Genomic DNA, 17817 nt, shown 5'->3' on the forward strand with positions numbered 1-17817 from the left:
AGGGATATCCTGTGCCTCGTAATCAAAATGTTTTCTCTTCGGTGACTCTTGTATTCTGATATGGGTAGGAAAATAGTTTCAGTGTGAAGTCTTCTGCCAACTTCTGTGCACTCTTCAGAAATGTTTTTGAAATCCCTCATCGGACTGGTAAGACTGTAGGTATGACTTTGCTTTGTCCAGTTGTTCCATTTGCTCCAGATACATCACGGTCAAACCTTGGAGTCTTGCTTACAAATTTATTTTAAACAGTATGTCATGTCACAAAACTAAAGCAAACAGAAATTTGATGTTATGTATGTTTCTTGTGAATCCATTTCCCTCTGCCCTGTCTCCCACAAACAGTTCCTGTCATAGCATTATCCTCCGTAAAGGCAACTATGGCATCATCTATTTCCCAATAGGGTGTTTGATAGGCTTTATCGCCTCCACTCGACTTTCCCATCGTGTGGCACTCAGTGGTTCAGTGTCAGAGACGGATGTTCTCAGATGTTGCTTCAAATTTGCCATCGATGAGTAGATGCAGAGAAAAATGCATAGATGCTTTTAATTACATTAAAAATTCAGCAGCCTAACTAGAAGCTGATGCTGCCATCACTGACCACCAAGTTCAATGATGAGAACTGCATGGGACAAAAAAAAAGCTCAAGGTTTAACTCTCTGATCCATTCTTTCCTCTCACGTAGGCACAATTATTGTAGCTCTGACCGCTCATGTCAGCTATCGCAATTCCCATATTTTCCAGCTTTTTAAGAAGCACATTTGTCATACCAGCTCCTGTAGTATCATCAACGTCAATACGTTCTAGAAAATGCTCTCTGACAGTCACCATTGCAGTGACATTTTCACTAGCTTCTGTTATTGTTACAAAATGCACCATTAAAAGTCATTTGTTCTGTACGGCTGATGTCAGGTGTGCAGTCCAGAATAACAGAGTAATATCTTGCTGACTTCAGATCTGCCACAATCTTTCTGTTTGACTTTTGTTGCCAGTAACTGTATGCTCTCATTTTGAATTTTTTTTCCAAGGTGGTGATGTGTGTACATTTCTTGGGTGGTGACTCTTCTTAGATGCTCCTGGAATACAGCATCCAACTCAGCTATCAGCTCCACAATTTAAGGAAGTTTCCATTGTTTGGCAGCATACAGCTGATCTGAAGTGTCACACAGCACTAGGTTTGGGTAGCAAGCATTCTCACAATGGCAATGAGCCTTTTCAGAACACTTTGCCAGTAAAGAGACTCTGATGCAATCTTCTCTGATGATGATCATCCATGGTGGCCTTAACTTTAGTCTCATCTCAAGCTCTTTCCACCTATGGAATGCTCTTGGTGATTTGCTGCCTTCTCATGGCATGACAGATTTCTAGCCAGATTTTTCCAGTCCCTTTGTTCCTGTAGAACCCATTGTGGCTGGAACATTAGACTGGAAGAGTTTGCAACAAAAACAGTATGCAGCATTCTGGGTTTTTGAGTACATAAGCCAGGGTCCCTCCAGTTTGTCACCACTGGGGATTTCATGCCAGTAATGTGTTTGGATGGAAGCTTCTATTTTCATTGTCTTTGAGGAACATGAAGTTTTTCACTTGCTGTGGGCTGATGCAGGAAGTCTCTCAGGCTCAAGTGGTCGTCCACAATCCTGATCATCTAGAGTTAAGCAACTAAACCCAGCAGCAGCTGTTTCTTGTGCCTCCACTACACTCTTCTCTGATCTACACTTTGCTTCAGGAATGAGCCTAGGTACATCCATTTGAGATGGAGATATGGATGCTGCAGTAGCTGCCAGGTCACCTGAACTCTTACTAACTGGAAGATCAGGCATTTCGCACCATTCATGTCCTCACTGGGGTCGGAAGACTCACTGTGAACATTTTGTGTCTGTGTATCTCAGGAGAAGCTCCTTCCTGCTTAGATAGAAAAATTTCCTTTGCTTTCCTTTCTTTTTCTGAATGCTGCCCCAGAGGGGCGTTTTCTTCTTTCACTCATGACTGCTGTTCTGTGCCAGCTATAGTGGCTCTCAACACTCAAGTGAAGAGGACAAATAAGCAGGTTGGTAATAGGACCTGAGTGAGGGAAGATATCAGCGTCTTAAGGGCCTAACTGGCTCCCACTACTTCAGTTGACTGCCTGTTCTCCTCAAGTGGGTTCAAGGAAGCAGCAGGAAACAGAAAGCTCCCTGAGAAGTTGGTGTTAATCAGTCCAGGCTCCTGGAGGTGCTAGAGAGGTACATAACAGGCTCCTCCTCCTCTCTCTCCCTGCAGCTCCTACTGCTTTCTGTTATTCCCACTCACCTTTTCTCCTGCCTGCCTGTTATGTCTCTTGTGTCCTCCTTCCTCCAGCACAGCACTCCACCATCTCGGTGCATCTAGAGCAGAGAGAATACGTATGCACCAGCAGCGCACACAATTTTCTACACTCTGGGTCCTAGTGGTGCCCCCCGCACAGTCTGGCACCTGAGGCAGCTGCCTCAGTTCGCCTCATGGTAAGGCCAGCCCTGAAGGAACAGGTAAAAGGGAGAAGGGGAGGGCTCTAGCAAGCAGTGTGAACTGGGTGAAAAGGGTTTCCTATCTATACATTTCTACTATGACCATCACTGTGGTATCGAGATGTCAAATACAAAGTTAAGAATCACACAGAACACCCACTCTCCAATCTTTTGAAGCACCTTCACAGTCAGTGTCTGGCTGTATTCTATCTAGATTCTCATATTGTGCTCATCGGCATAGTACTGGATATCATGAACATGCGGATCATGGTGGCTTCGTTCTTTTTTAAAGAGGAAAGAGCACAATCTCCCGATAACCAGATGAAAGAAGGCCTCTCTTACTTCTGTTGCCATCTTCATATCTTACAATAACCTTGAGACTGTGAGCTGTGGCACAAAGAAGGGAAAATGTCCTCCTGTAGATGGTAAGTTTAATGCTCTGGGCCCAGTCCCAAAGGGCTTCACTTTTTCTACCTGGGTTCAGCTCCAGTCAGCTAATTTTCAAACACACACGGCACTGGAACCTGTTCCACCTTATGATCTCCCTTAGCGAAAATCTGAAGGAGATACGATTGAAGACGGATCCTTCCATGACTTCACTTGTAGGCTTTCAGGGAAGAACAGCTGTTTGACCAAAAACTCTGACATATGTCTCAGAAGACTGGGCAAAACCAGTGTAGTGCTGCACAGTTCAGTCTTATTACAGTTTATATGCAAGTCAGCAACACTTTCTGATCAACAGTGTCAAAAGCGCCCAAGAGATTGGTCATATGAGCATGGATGTTTTGTCCCCTCTCTGTGACTATGGAGATCCTCCATCTCTAATGCCATTTCTGTGCCATATCCTGGTTAGAAACTAGATTGTGAAAAGGCTGAATGCTGTTTCCTTCTACTCTCGCATTGCTTTACTAGTTCTTATTCATAAAGAGATTATCCCTTTGTCCTTGATAATTTTTTTTGAAATTTCCCAATCACCCATCCCTCACAGATATGGGAGAGCATTGCCCTTCATTTAATTGCTACAACACATAATAAATGGGGTTATTTGGAGAGTCAGATACCTTAGCAATAATCAGATGCTTGCATTTACCTGCTGCAAAATGACTGTATAAATGGCACTGAGTTATATTTATTGTCTCTCGGTAACACTGTACCAAGTTTGATCAGTTTAGAAGAAAATAAAATATTTTTCTCAATCAGCCCTACAAATTCAGCCTGCAATCTCTATTTCCAGCTGTACTTTTTCTGCTTCATACATCAGCAGCAGTATTCTGCCATTTGGAAAGTAGTTGACAATTCCTTTGATGATGCACGAGCCAGAATAGATTTCAGTTCACCTTCCCGTAGCTCTATTAGCTCTCTAGTACTAGCTGGAGTGTAAAGTAGTCAATGTATTGTGATTTTACTTTGCAGCGTGTAATATTTAAATGTAGTAATTTATAAATATGTCAACATTTTTTAGGCCAAATAGCTGCTAAAAATCAATAATTTTTGTTTTATAATATATGTTGGCCCTTCATTTCCTAAAAAATCAATCATATATTGACATCAGAAGTTTGCTCAGGTACAATCCTCTTACCTCTAGCAAGAACTTGCTCATTGCTCTAGCCAACTGACTCTCCAAGGGAAAAAACTCTCAGATGATGTCTGTCACTGTACCTGAGATGATAGCCCTCAATCAATTTCATTGTCACCTCACTGATTCCATTAATCTTGACATCATTTCGTTCCAGGTCAGTTGCCAGCTCCTTCACAGAGTCTCTCTCTTCTTATGTTCCTTCCCTTACATTTTTGCTACAGTACTTTTCTATTCATAGTCTTTTTTTTAATTTTAAGAAGGGAAGATTTAATTCACTGTGATAGCACCAATAGTATGCCAATGGATTGTGTTGGTTTGCATAAACTGAGCAACATATTTGACAGTGAGATACAGAGAGAAAAAGATGATCTAATGGCTAGATCACGGAATTGCAAGTTAAGGGATTTTCTCAGCTCTCTTATACAACCTTGTTCAAGTCACAAATGTCCATACCTCAGTTTCTCTACCCGTAAATAAAATAAATAAATTATAAATATATTTGTTTTACCTATAATGCTGTAAAACATAACAGTGTTTGACAGCCTTTGATTTAGGTTCTGTAAGTAAGAAAGAGCAGTGTCTGTGGTAAAGACACTGGATTTGGAGTTCATCTTTTGACTCAGCCACAGACTGTGTGTGACCTTGGACAAGTCACTGAATCTCTTTGTGTCTCAATTCTCCATCCATAGAACAGAATAATAATATTTCCTTTCTCCCTCTTTTTGCCTGTTGGAGTGAAGTGCTATGGCCTGTGTAATGCAGGAGGCCAGACCAGATGATCAAAATAGTTCTTACTGGCCTTAAACTCTATGGATGAAGGGTATGGTATTAAAGCAGTACACATCCTTGTTGCCCAGACTTACAGCATATATTTGCAGGTTGTTGCATTAACTTTCTCCCAGTGATCTCTACGGGGATTATGTAAAATCTGTATCTAGCACCACAGATGTGCTTACAACATGCACATAAATTAAAAGACAGTCCCTCACCCATGGAGTTTCCATGATCAATTAAGAGCCCATTGAAAAATTATCCAAATTTTTTCCATGGTAATTTGTTCTTTGTGAATGGTTTAAATCTCATGTTTCATTTAAATAAACTCTCTCATTGTCTGATTATTGGTTAAAGCAATAGAGGGCCTGATCCAAATCGAGGGCTCACTTTACCTAGTAAGAGTCTTTCCCATGTCTTTGAATTGGTTTGGTTCAGGCCCTACATAATTTTCTAACCAAAGCTCTAAATTTAAATCTAAACAGACTTTCTTCTGTAAAATACACTAAAGCTTAATCAAACTTTATGCCTGTTGAGCTTTTGCAGGTTTTAAAAAAAAATAAGAGTGCAAGAGTTCCAGTGAAATCAACCACAGAAAATCCAGCAAAGCAAATCACTGCTCTCAGGAAAGAATTTAACTGAGATGATTAAACAGCTTCCTTTTTACTTTCAGAGACCAGTTCTTCACTGCACTGAGGCCTGAACTGAATAATGCAAATCTCTGGTCTGGTAGTTTGATGCTGCAATCTGAAAACAGAGGACCCTGTGAAAGACTGGAGAGGAAAAAGCTGGATCAAGTATGACTGAAAACAAATTAACTGACAAAGGTAGTAACAGTGAAGTAAGTTTTAATAAGACTGCAAAATATAACATCAGCCACTGGTCAAAGGTATCATGATCAACAGGAGATTATACCGTAGGCTTAAATTTTTTGCATTTAATCATTAATAAAAATAGCTGTAATGAAAAACAAAAGGATGTGAACTATTTTTGACAACTTGCGGAAACTACTTCTCTCAGGATTCCCAATACCGGTCCATTTTAATATTTTAATCTATGACGAAAAGTCATAGCTAAATGAAAACTATATTAGTGACTCTGTTTTTTGATGGGAGAGAGAAAAGGAAAGGGCTGTTAGAGGCTGACAACGAAGTGGAAGTTTTTGGTAACACTGCAGACAAACACATGTCCCTGAATTTGTGTTCTTTAATACCGTCACCTATGTTAAGTATTCATTCACTGAGATGTGATCCAAAAGAAACCGAGCACCCATGACCTACATTTAAAAACAATACCACAGTAGTTAAAATACATAAATCATCCAAAGCAGGAGGACTACTTCTCCTGTCATCTAATCACTAGTCAGCAGACCAATATGATTCAAACCCACTACCTGACGCCAAACAGAAATCCTTCCCTCCTTTCCTCAGTGCTCCAGCTGGGCTTGCTCAAATCACATTTGCTTTGCAGCATATCCAGGTGGTCAACAGATTCATGAAATGTCAATCAGAGAAGAGAAGCATTCCAAAGGAAAGGCACTCTTCACTGCGAAGGCTCTGCCAGCAGTTCCCTGCTGTTTATACAAGGTGGCGGGGGTGTCCAGCTTAAGCCTCTCTGCAGATCTTCACTGCAGCAGTAAGGCACAGACTGAAAGTGTCTCATGTAGGAAGGTCCCAGACCATTCAGGGCTGGAAAGGGCAAAAGCACAGCTTTAAATTCCACCAAGTAGCTCAGAGCCGGAAAGCACAAATCCCAGGGCACCAATCAAATGAGGATATACACCTTCTCACACCTCCCTTATCCTCAGACAACTCCCCATTCACTTCATGATAAACCACCTTTTAAAGTCCCTTTCTAAAAAAATCTTGCTTCAGCCTTACCTACACAGAGTCAATATTTCGTAAGTTATTTTTGTTCTCTAACCCAGATGAGTATTTCCATTCACTTGAAGAGCACTGTAGCAGAATTTCGTTACAGCTTTGTGGGTAAAGTGCCTCCCGTTTCAAGTTCATATGCTTATATTTAACTTGCGTAGGTAGGGATATTTAGTTGTTTAATCTAAGTAGAAGAGAACTGTAATAGGTTCTTTAAGTGACATGGGAAAAAATGCTCATGTTTGCCCCTTTAATTGGGCACAGTCAACTTTAAAAAAAAATAAAACCTGACTATATTTCAAGATCAGTTTAGTTTCAGATACTACTCCTTAGCACTGCACCATCCCTACCACTTCTCAATTTTTTTTCAATTCCTATTTTTAAAAATATTTCTCTCTTACTTGCTGCTATACGAAACTCTTACAAAAGGCAAGAGACACTGACTTCACTATAAACTAACTATTCACAATTTTTTGTCCAATATATCAAGTAAACAAGGTGAAAAAATATATTTTTTCCTCTGATCTCAGTTATAACCAACTGAGATGTTTTCTATCAGGCATGTATGTTTCAGGCTGACTGTGTCTCTTTAACATGAGAGGAAAAGTAAGTAATGGAAAATGGGTAATTTTCTCCCATTTGCTAAGCCAACCTTCAAACACTGGGGGGAGGGGGGACAAATCCCTGGGGTATTACTTCCAATAAAGTCCTTGTGACTCCATAGTTCTGGTTAAGGTCAAATTTTTAAAGGTAATTAGGTACTTAAACATGCAAATAGGTGCCTAGTGGGATTCTAAGCACGTAGCCACCTAACTCCTGTTGAAATCAATAGGAATTGGCCACCTACATGCTTTTGAAAAGCCCACTTAGGCATCTATCTGCATCTTTCAGTGCCTAATTACCTTTAAAAATCTCACTCTTAAGAACCAAGAACTATGATGAAAAGTAGTGCTGAATACAAGCTGCGAACGGATAAAACTTGAGTACTCTGATATGATTTGGCTTGATATTATTTCTCTTGCAGTAGCACCTACGAGCACAAGCCATAGATCAGGGCTCCATTAGGAGCAAGTTTGGTAAGGATCCATGTTTAGTTTTCCCATAGTGCCATCTTTTATTCTTAGGGAAAAAAATCTAGACTTAGGAAAAATTCACATTGTAAAGATTTTTTGTTTTAAAAGGGTAACATTTGTATTTGTATTTCGACATTCCATACCTCTATGTAATGACATTCATCTCCAAAAATTACTTGTGGGGGAAGAGAGAGAAATTTTCTTTAGCTAATAAGCGTATAAAATGGTAACATTCTAAACACCAACAGTGAGACTTCTAACCGCGGTGCCTGAAATTAAGTTAACCAAGTCTATCTTTAAGCCCTTAAATAAGTGGCCTGATTTTCAAAAGTGCTGACCACCCAACAGATCACATTAACTTCAGTGGATTTGGTAAACAGGTCTTCCTTGTGAGGGAGTCTATTCTATTTCTCCTGTGGCAAGGATGGGTTAGGTATTGCAGCCTGTTTTAGAACTACTGCAGTGTATTCAGAATCATCTATGAGAACCAGGCCTATCTATTTGTCATCTTAAGTTAAATGTTTGCTGCTTTCTAAAGAGGAGCAGCAGAAGCTGGGACTTGAAGTGCTTCTTTTATCACGATCCTCTACGGACAATTGAATCAACATAACTAGTGTTCCAGCTATGGGTCATAGTTGCTACAGACATGTATAATCTGGGTCTGATTCTCCACTTGCACCAGTATCTCTAGTGAGATCAGTGGAGTCACCTCAGTGGTATAAAACCAGTGCAAGAGGTGAATCGGGTTCATGTACAGCAGTAGTGGAATGGTTGTCAATATGAAACACTAAGGAACATGCAAGCCTATACCCATGCCCTGCTTGAGTAATTACTCCTGGCAGTGAGGCTCCTGGAAATGTCAGCCACTGAATTCCCAACTGTTTTAATCCTCCAGAGTATGAGCAGAGACCAGACACTGCCACTGTCTTAGGGCCTCTGGGAGAGCTCTCGGTGTGAAGATCTTCAGTCTGGCACCCCTGCCTAAGAACTGTGTCCATATGGCCCCCTTCCACATCCCCAGTGCTGCCTCCTCAGACACCTCCTGTAGCTTAAATGCACATCCTCTTCCAAAATCCCACCCAATGGTACAAGCCTCCTGGGTTACCTCTTCGAGGCGGCACATAGTAGGCATAACTTATAAAATTCACAGACATGTTGCACAGAAATTTAACATCATTTATCTTGAAGCACATAAGAAACACACAGATCCTCAGAAAAAAATCCTACATATATATCCCTGCCTCAGTTTCCTCATCACTCCAGAGCAGGGGTTCTCAAGCTTCATTGCATCACGACCCCCTTCCGACAACAAAAATTACCACATGACCCCAAGAGGAGAATTAAAGCCTGAGACTACCCAAGCCCCACCACCCTAGGTGGAAGGTCCTGTAACCTGAGCCCCATCATCCATGGCTGAAGCCCTCAGGCAGTGAGGCTCAAGCTTTGGCTTCAGCTCTGTGTCCCAGCAAGTCTAACGTCAGCCCTGGTGACCCCATTAAAACAGGGTCACGGCCCATACTTAGAGAAAATAAATTTGGACAAGTTTCCAGCCAGCCCATTGTCATTCAGAGGTTTCTTCTCGCATAGGCGGTCCTTGAGTTCATAGCCCCTGGTCTGACAAAAACGTGACACAGCCCTACCAGCTCAGGGTAGCTTCCACATTTACTTAGAGGCAATAATGCAGAAATATTTATAGTAATTTCATTACGTCAACCAGAATTCATAAGCTGTAAAGACAGAACCCCCAAATCATCACAGGTTGTCATTTAGTCCCTTTTGGAAAGGGCTAAGTGGCACGTAGTGCTAAAACCCTCAACTCTCAGTGATCATTATGAGAAATGAGGGTGTTCTGCACTCCTCAGGATCAGACACTGGGTTGACAACACTTCAGATTCCATCATCCAATCTGGAAAGATTTACTAAGGGCTTGTCTACATAAAAAATTAAAATGAATTAACTAAAGTTAAAGTTAATTTATGCGCGCTAACTTCACAACTTTAGGATATACCTACACTGCATGCTCCTTTCCGTTGTGTGTAGTGTAGATACAGGCATACTCCCCTAGCCTGGACATGAACAGCAGCATAGACTGTGAGGCACAGCTTAGGAGAGTGGAGTAAAGACAGGCCTGAAGGGCCTGGGTATGCAGCCAAGTACATATCCCACATGGCTCTCTGCTTACTCAAGCCATACCTCCCCCAGCTACATGCTCTTTTTAGGAACAAAATGTCCTGCTGACTCCCTGCTACTGGAGCCCTTCTCCACTACAGAAAAGGCTCCGGCAGTTGGGAACCAGCGGGGAAAGGGTCCCCCGACTTCAGGAAAAGACTCCAGCAGCAGGGAAAAGGCTTTGGCAGGGCCAAAAGGTGCGCACGCACACACCCACACACACCTTTTCGTCCTTGCCATGAAAAGCTCCAGCAGCACTGCTTCCCCCCATCACATGTGTAGCTACACACCACAGCATGGACACAGCCTGCTTTTCATTGTGACGTGTAGATACATGTACACTACACGTCGCTGCCAGTGGTGTCTAGAGTAGACATAGCCTTGTTAACTTTCCCGAGCGTCCCTGTGTAGACAAGCTCATAAAAGGACTTCTTAATAACTAATGAAGAGACTTCAAATATAAACAGTCCTCAAAAAGCACAGGCTCAAGAAGTCAAATCAGCTTTAATTTATTCATCCATTATTCAGATTTACAGGAAATTTTTATAATCCAGTGATAAGTTTAAAGTGTTATCTTTGTCTGGAAAGTACAGATTGTTCTTTCTTTAACTGTTCAGTCTAAAATACCATCTACTTTAAAACTGATCTCTGAGACTTTTAATATAGCTTTATTATACTCCTTGCTAAAAACAAGGTTATAGCAGATCTTCATTTCCTTATATAGGCCAACAATATAAAAATGAATTTTACTGAAACTCCTATTCCTTTCAAAGGTTTAATGTTAATGCTTTTAAATTAATAAAACCATCAATGTCAGTGTGGAAAAGTTAAAGAAAAAAATACTTTTTTAAGGTCACTGGTAATATATTAGCATTTTCATTTAAAAATCACATTTTTCAAAGCATCTCAACAGCTTCAGAACCTAGCTCTTTTAAATGGACAGTATAAGTCTGAATCTGAACTTTTTCTTTTGATCATTCTATAGAAACTGTTTGCATTAGTTCAGTCCCTTTTCTATTCAAGAGAAACTATCACACACACACTAGTGAAGTCATGGGTTTATTTTGCAGTGTGAACTAATGTTGATACTGCTGGGAGACTTACCACCTTGGGAAGTCACTCATCAAGTGTCATACAGGATGTTAAGCTGAGTCTGTGTTATACATTACACACATGGAAAATGTAGAAGGAAAACCCAGGGTGCTGTGTGAAGTGGTACTGGTGATTCAACAGGTGAGGCTCATCTCTTTGAGTCAGTACTGAATCTATTATCCACTGTGGTAATACAGGTATGGAATGACAGGAGGTGCCAGAGTTTGACTGAATATAAGCCCAGTCTAGATCAGTCATGGTCATTGATGATGACATGAAATTTTTGCCAGAGCAGATGTGTTAGCCCCAGCACCTGAGTCAATTCAAACCTGGAAAATTATACTTTACCTATTTAAAATTAAGCAGGTAGTTTCAGCTGGAGAAGTTATTCCTCATTTTTCCTCCTGCAAACTGATTTGTAAAAACGAGGGCACCCAAAATAACAAGGGGTGTGGGTGATGGTGAAGCTAGCCAGCAGCAGGGGCTGATGGGATAGGAAGGGAAACAAGCTGGCAAGTACCAAAGATCAGGAGAAAGACAAGCTGGAAGGCAGCAAAAGCTACATGAGGTTTGACTGCACAACTTTTTCTGAGCCTGAAATTCCTGGCTGCCTCTCAGAATCCCAAGTGGAAGGGAGAGATGGGGCAGAGTGTAAACTTAGCTTTTGTGGTGTGGGGCTTTAAATACTCTATTGATATTCTAGATGAAGTTGAGTTGTTTGAAAAAAGGTTATTGGCCTAATTCTCCCTTCACATACATTGTTGCTAACTTTATAGGCTTCAGTGGAGTTACTAATTATTGTCACTAAGAAGCGGTGTGGCTTAATGGAGACAGAATTAAACTTGGACTCAGGAGACCTGGGTTCTACTTCTGGCTCTGCCACTAGCCTGTTGGGTGACCTTAGGCAAGTTACTTCCCCTCTTTGTGTCTCAGTTTCCCCATCTGGAAACTAGGAATAATGATACCGACCTCCTTAGTAAATCACTGAGATATATAGTGCTTTGCATCAGTAGATAAGCTAGGTATTACTACTGTTAAAATAAGTGTGTTCAACACCTAAGTTTAAAGGATTCCTTGTAGTAATATGCACTACATGAGAGGGAGTGGGGAACGTGCTGTTTACCTAGGAAGGCCAGGTTTCATTAAACAGTAGACACAGTAATATATTACTCCAGAGAAGAATAATCCTAAATAAATTTATTGCAGATATTAAAATGAAATGAAATTGTCCAAATACTGATATGAAAAAGGACTTCATGATTAAAGTTGTAAAACTGGATGTGCATACTAAAACATTAAGTGACTTAAACAGTATAAAAAGGGCACATGCCAGAAGGACAGAAAGCTTTCCTTACATGGAACTGTATCCCATGGACCTTAAGAGAGCCATAAACTAGAAGAAAGATATAAAACAGAGATATAAAACCTTGGAAACAAAGTCTAGTGTCAAATTCTGTGTTTTACTTCATCCTCTCTCTTATCCATTCAACCCCCATTAAAGCGAATAGGGCATACAAGGGGAAAATAAGTCGGAATCTGGCTTTTAGAATTTAAGAAGTGTAGTCTTGCTTGTATCCTTCTGCAATGTACTACAATGTCTAATTATGCACACATATAATTTGATGATTCAAAAATTACAGAATTATATTGTTATTTTATTGCACATTATTTGGTTATGGATACACAATGTGATATCAAACGAGGGCATGTAAAGCAAAAGCAAGCACTTCGGAGATGTTAGATGCCATACTGGATCTGTACATGAGAATTTTTTTCTGGACTGTCTAAGGAAAAGTAATCACATATGATTAACAAACAATGCTATGAATTATTTTTGTTAGTGAAAAATTCCCCTTAGAGACCTGCATAATAGATCTTGACTGACATTCAACTTTCCCCAAGACATAAAAGAAGCAATTTCCATGGTGAGTATAGGCAACTCTCATGCCAATCCAGGAAAAACTCTGCTCAGATATCCAGGCTTCTAAATGTTGTATTTTGTCCTAAGACAGACTATGTTACAGTTGATTGTGAGCGTGCAATACATATTGAGTGCACCTAGTTTCCTAGCTTTTTATCATTGCTTACCTGAAGAGCAAATGGGGAACACAGTGTAAGCTCAAAATATTTTGAACACGTATGGATGTTACAAAAAGTAACTTCAACAGTAGTGCAAGGGAAAAGATGTTAGGGCCCTCTTTATACTTCTAGTTGACTAGTGTGATTGCCTCAACCCCAGCTGGCCTGAGGGTAAAAATGAACTTGCACACTAACATCAGTTTAAGCTCTGGCACCAGGAAAACATCTTTTACTCAGTAACCATTCACATAAGGAAAAGGATTCTCTGAAGCCAAAATCCAAAAAGTACAAAGAAAGGTCTTCCTACCTTCCCAAAAGAAGTATAGTACAATACTTTTCTGTTCTCTTCAAACACCAGGAGCTTTCAGACACCAGGAGCTCCTTTCACCCTCTGCTGCTTTTATTTTTTGGGGAACAAAGTGATTGTGTGACTCATTACCATTCCCTTCTAGAGATCAAGCTGGCCATCATAATAAGCCTTCTGCCACAGAATCAGATGGTTGCTACCTTATCCAATGCCAGCATTGTTTGTATCTGGCTATACTCAACCTCTGGTTTTGGAGTTGTCAAGGTATTATTCCCACTTTGAACTTTAGCGTCCAGAAAGTGGGGACCTGCATGTACCCCTCTAAACTTAATTCCTAGCTTAGACCTGATAGCACTGCCACCAACCAGAAATTCCAGTGTCTGGTACACTCCCTGTCTCCCCAAAACCTTCCCTGGGGAGCCCAAGACCCAAACCTCTTGGGTCTTAAAACAAAGAGGAATAAACCGTTCCCCCTCCTTTCCCCCTCCCTGGGTTACCCTGAGAGATCACTGTGATTCAACTCCTTGAATCTTAAAACAGAGAGGAATTAACCTTCCCCGCCACTTCCTTTTCCCCCACCAACCCCTGGTGAGTCCAGACCCAATTCCCTTGGGTCTTAATCAAGGGGAAGAAAAACAATCAGATTCTTAAAAAAAAGAAAGCTTTTAATAAAAGGAAAAAAAGTAAAAACTATCTCTGTAAAACCAGGATGGAAAATGTTTACAGGGCTTCAGCTTTACATAGACTAGAGGACTCTTACCCCCCAGCCTAAGTACAAGTTACAGCAAACAGAGGTAAAATATCCTTCCAGCCAAATACACATTTGCAAATAAAGAAAACAAACATAAATCTAATCCGCCATTTCTAGCTAATACTTACTATTTTGAACATGAAAGACTGTTTCAGAACGATTGGAGAAACCTGGTTGCATGTCTGGCCTCTCTTTGCCCCAAGAGAGAACAAAAACAAAACAAACAGCACAAAACAAAGACTTCCTTCCACCAAGATTTGAAAGTATCTTGTCCCCCTATTGCTCCTCTGGTCAGGTGTTAGCCAGGTTCACTGAGCTTGTTAATCCTTTACAGGTAAAAGAGACATTAACCCTTAACCATCTGTTTATGACAGGGGTCCATTCCACTCATCCCTTGACACTTGGTAAGCAAAATTTTCCAATATGGGTGTCGAAGGTTAAACACAAAATCTATTCAAAAGGGGCCAGATTTTCATCTCCAATTGAAGTCACAAGAGCTGCAAGCACTTATCTCTAAATCAGGATTAAGCTTTCTCAGGCGAGACCCCTAAAAATTGAGGCACCCAAAATTAGTGTCCATGCTACCCTTGACAAATTACACTTAATGCTTGTAAGCAGAAGGAAATGTCAACAAAAACTAAAACTTTAGATCTGTGATGCAGTCTGGGATTTCATGTGTGTCATTTAGGTATATAGAAGCAGTGATTGTTTCTGCCATAAGGTGGGTGCTAGAAAGAGAAAGGTCAACAAATAGAAAAATAAATGTACGTATTCCATCCAATTGCACGGCTCACAACTGATGGCAGCTTAGGTATTTTATGCAATAGATGCCTCAAACAAGAAGTAGCCAGCATTTAATAAACACAGTAGCTATGTTCGGAGAAATCATGCCCTTTTCAGTTGATTGTATCCTCAGAAAAGCAAAAGGTTAGTACCAAATTCAAAGTCAACACCTCAGCTGTCATTACATATAGCAGCATAACAATCTAGTTGAATTGAAAAGTTAGATATTGTGCTACAGCAAGCATTCTGAACAATTAATGCAATTATACTTAGGTTTGTGCTTCACAAAATGTCAAGGATTTGAAGTGTGATATCCTTTATCAGTCTTAACAATATAATACATTACACTAGTAAATGAAAGCCAGATCACAGCAGTCAAAGACTTAAGAATAAGAGGTTACTTGTTTCTGAAATGCTTTCTTAGATGTCACACTCCTACTGCACTCATTTCAACTGTGTGGTTATTATTAAGTTTAAACCTCTCGTGACATCCCTTTAAAACCCATCTGTCCACAGTAAATTGGACTGATAAGAGCGTAGGGCACAGAACTCAATCAAGTTTAGGTTTACTGTAGTCCCTCTTCATCCTGGGTCCAATTCTGCCACCTTCATTCATAATGAGCAGCACTTGACTGGCTCAGTGGTCAAAGCAGATTCCGAAGCTTACCAGATCTTGGTGTTATAGGGTGAGGCAGCCTTACACTATCTTGTGCAGGAGATGAGGTAGGGTACAAAGGAGTAAACATATTTGAAAGGGTTTCCTGACTCATAAGTAGCCAGACAACAGCATCTGCAGTGTGTGGAGGGGAATCAACTACCCCAGTTTTTATCAGAATGGAGAATCTGTATTGATAGGAAAAGGACATAAAAAGGTGCATGGTGGGAGATTCTTCACCAGAATCTTTAGAAATGCCTCAGGGAATTGCTTCCCTATTACAAGGTGAACACATTTCAAAAGGGATTTTAAGCAAAATAGATGCATTATGTATTTGCACAGAGAACAAGGGAGCAGGGTGGGGGTAACATTAACACTTCCTTCTTCCCCACTTCCACTGTAAGAGAAAGGGAGCTGGTGGAGGCTGGAATCTTTACCCCCCTCTACCACCAAAGTGAAGAGAGTGAGTGAAAGGCTAGAGTCTCCTTCACCTCTCCTCTCTGGGGAAGGCAACAGTTGGTATTTCCTTTTTCTCCTTTCAGGATTTGCGTTTCGGCCTGTAGGTAATCCGTGGAAGGAAGAGATCTTTCTTTAGAGGAGGAGTAAAAGGGGATTCTCTTTTCTTTCCCTATCAGGTGCTGTTGCTCTTCTACTGGAAGAAAAAGATGGGATCCCTAGGAACTTCTCATCAGCTCTCTCAAGCCAGAGAAGGGAGAACTAAATTCCACTTCTCTCACTCTTGGCTTAACCTTTGCTTACTCTGAAAATAGTCCCTTTGATTTCAAAGGGAGTAAGCCATTGGTCAACCTGAGGTTCTTTGCTTTCTTAACTCCTTTTTGGAGGGCAGCATCAATGTCCAGAGTGCCAAGATTCGAAGAGTTATTTATATACCCAAGTGGGACTCTTGCTTTGAAAACCAGCGCCAGCAACCACCCACAAATCACTTTTCAACATGTTAGGCAGTTCATTAAACACAAATCAATACAAGCTGCCTTAAGAAAGCTGTTTGTCTGTCGGTCTGTCTAGGGTGATTTCACCTAGCAAAAACAAATATTTACTCTCCATGCAGATTGTCAGGGCTGCAGTAAATAACCATTTCATTTCAGTGCAAGCTTAATGCAGTAGCCTAGGCTCTCTCGGGAGGAAGAGTTATAACTAGGTGACCAGGCAGCAAGCATGAAAAATTGTGTGAGGGGAATAGGTGCCCATATAAGAGAAAGCCCTGAATATCGGGACTGTATCTATAAAATGGGGACATCTGGTCACTCTAGTTATAACACTACCACAGATTGAAAGATTAGTTGGCTTTACCTGGAGACCTTTTTCTTCTATCTTTTTCTGAAGTATCTGAAGACACTTGGTGAAGTCAGTGAAGTCTTGATCTGGTGTCTCTATCAACTCACACCCCTAGCAATAAAAATAGGAAATGAAAGAAAACATAAATGGTCAATTATTTCTTAGTTTCAAGAACAAGAAAAAATGGTTTCTCTAGTCATATGCTGGTCTTATGATGTACATCATGACTATGTAGATTGGATTATATATTGGTGTATGTTGTTCTTAATTAAATGAACTGTGGCCCATTTGCCCACAAGTCTGTGCACAGAGATGCAGAATCAGAATACAAAAACTGTAAGGCAGAGAGATGCTGAGGACCTAAGCTCTGCACCTAACTAGATACACAAGTTACCCTACTAAATTCAGAGAGAATATTTGAGAGTCTGGATACGCATGTCCTTAGGTGGTATGTTGGATCGGTGCCTTACCGAGCAATGAAAGTTGCAAATATTCAGCACCTTGCAGGATCACACTCTTTTCCAGTAGTTACCCTGGTGCTGCAATTGTTACATTTCTACTATATGCTGAAACCTGTGTATAAATGTAAGGCCACAAAAACGTCAGCTTGCAGGAACTAGCAATGTTGTGTAAGTTAATTTGGAAGGATTTAAAAAAATCAAGCCTCCTTATACTACAGTAAATAATAGAATACGTTAAAAATGGAACAGAGCAGGAGTTTAGATTTCTTAATTCAGAGCTAAAATAATTCCTAAGCCTCTGCCAAAGAGCTGAGTAAGGAAAAAGTAATGTCTACCGTATAAAGTCACCATTCAAAGAGGTTTCAAGGATATAACACCCCCATACGGCATCATAAATTATAATAAGAACCATTCTTGCTAGATTTAGAGGTTCCTTTACCTACTAC

General features: G+C 40.5%; 1 protein-coding gene across 4 annotated transcripts in view; it reads right to left on the reverse strand.

Annotated features, from left to right (window-relative positions):
• TPK1 (thiamin pyrophosphokinase 1) overlaps positions 1–17817 on the reverse strand; it is a 512817-nt gene that overhangs the window by 186239 nt on the left and 308761 nt on the right. For 3 of the 4 annotated variants that reach the window (XM_075062600.1, XM_075062602.1, XM_075062599.1), the window contains one exon: positions 16926–17021. The exons of the other annotated variant lie outside the window; for it this stretch is intronic. In XM_075062600.1, coding sequence (XP_074918701.1) covers positions 16926–17021 — 96 coding nt within the window. The remainder of the gene's footprint in view (positions 1–16925; positions 17022–17817) is intronic. 4 annotated transcript variants of the gene reach the window in all.

The sequence above is a fragment of the Chelonoidis abingdonii genome, chromosome 2 (genome assembly GCF_003597395.2).
Source record: "Chelonoidis abingdonii isolate Lonesome George chromosome 2, CheloAbing_2.0, whole genome shotgun sequence".
Lineage (NCBI taxonomy): Eukaryota > Metazoa > Chordata > Testudines > Testudinidae > Chelonoidis > Chelonoidis abingdonii.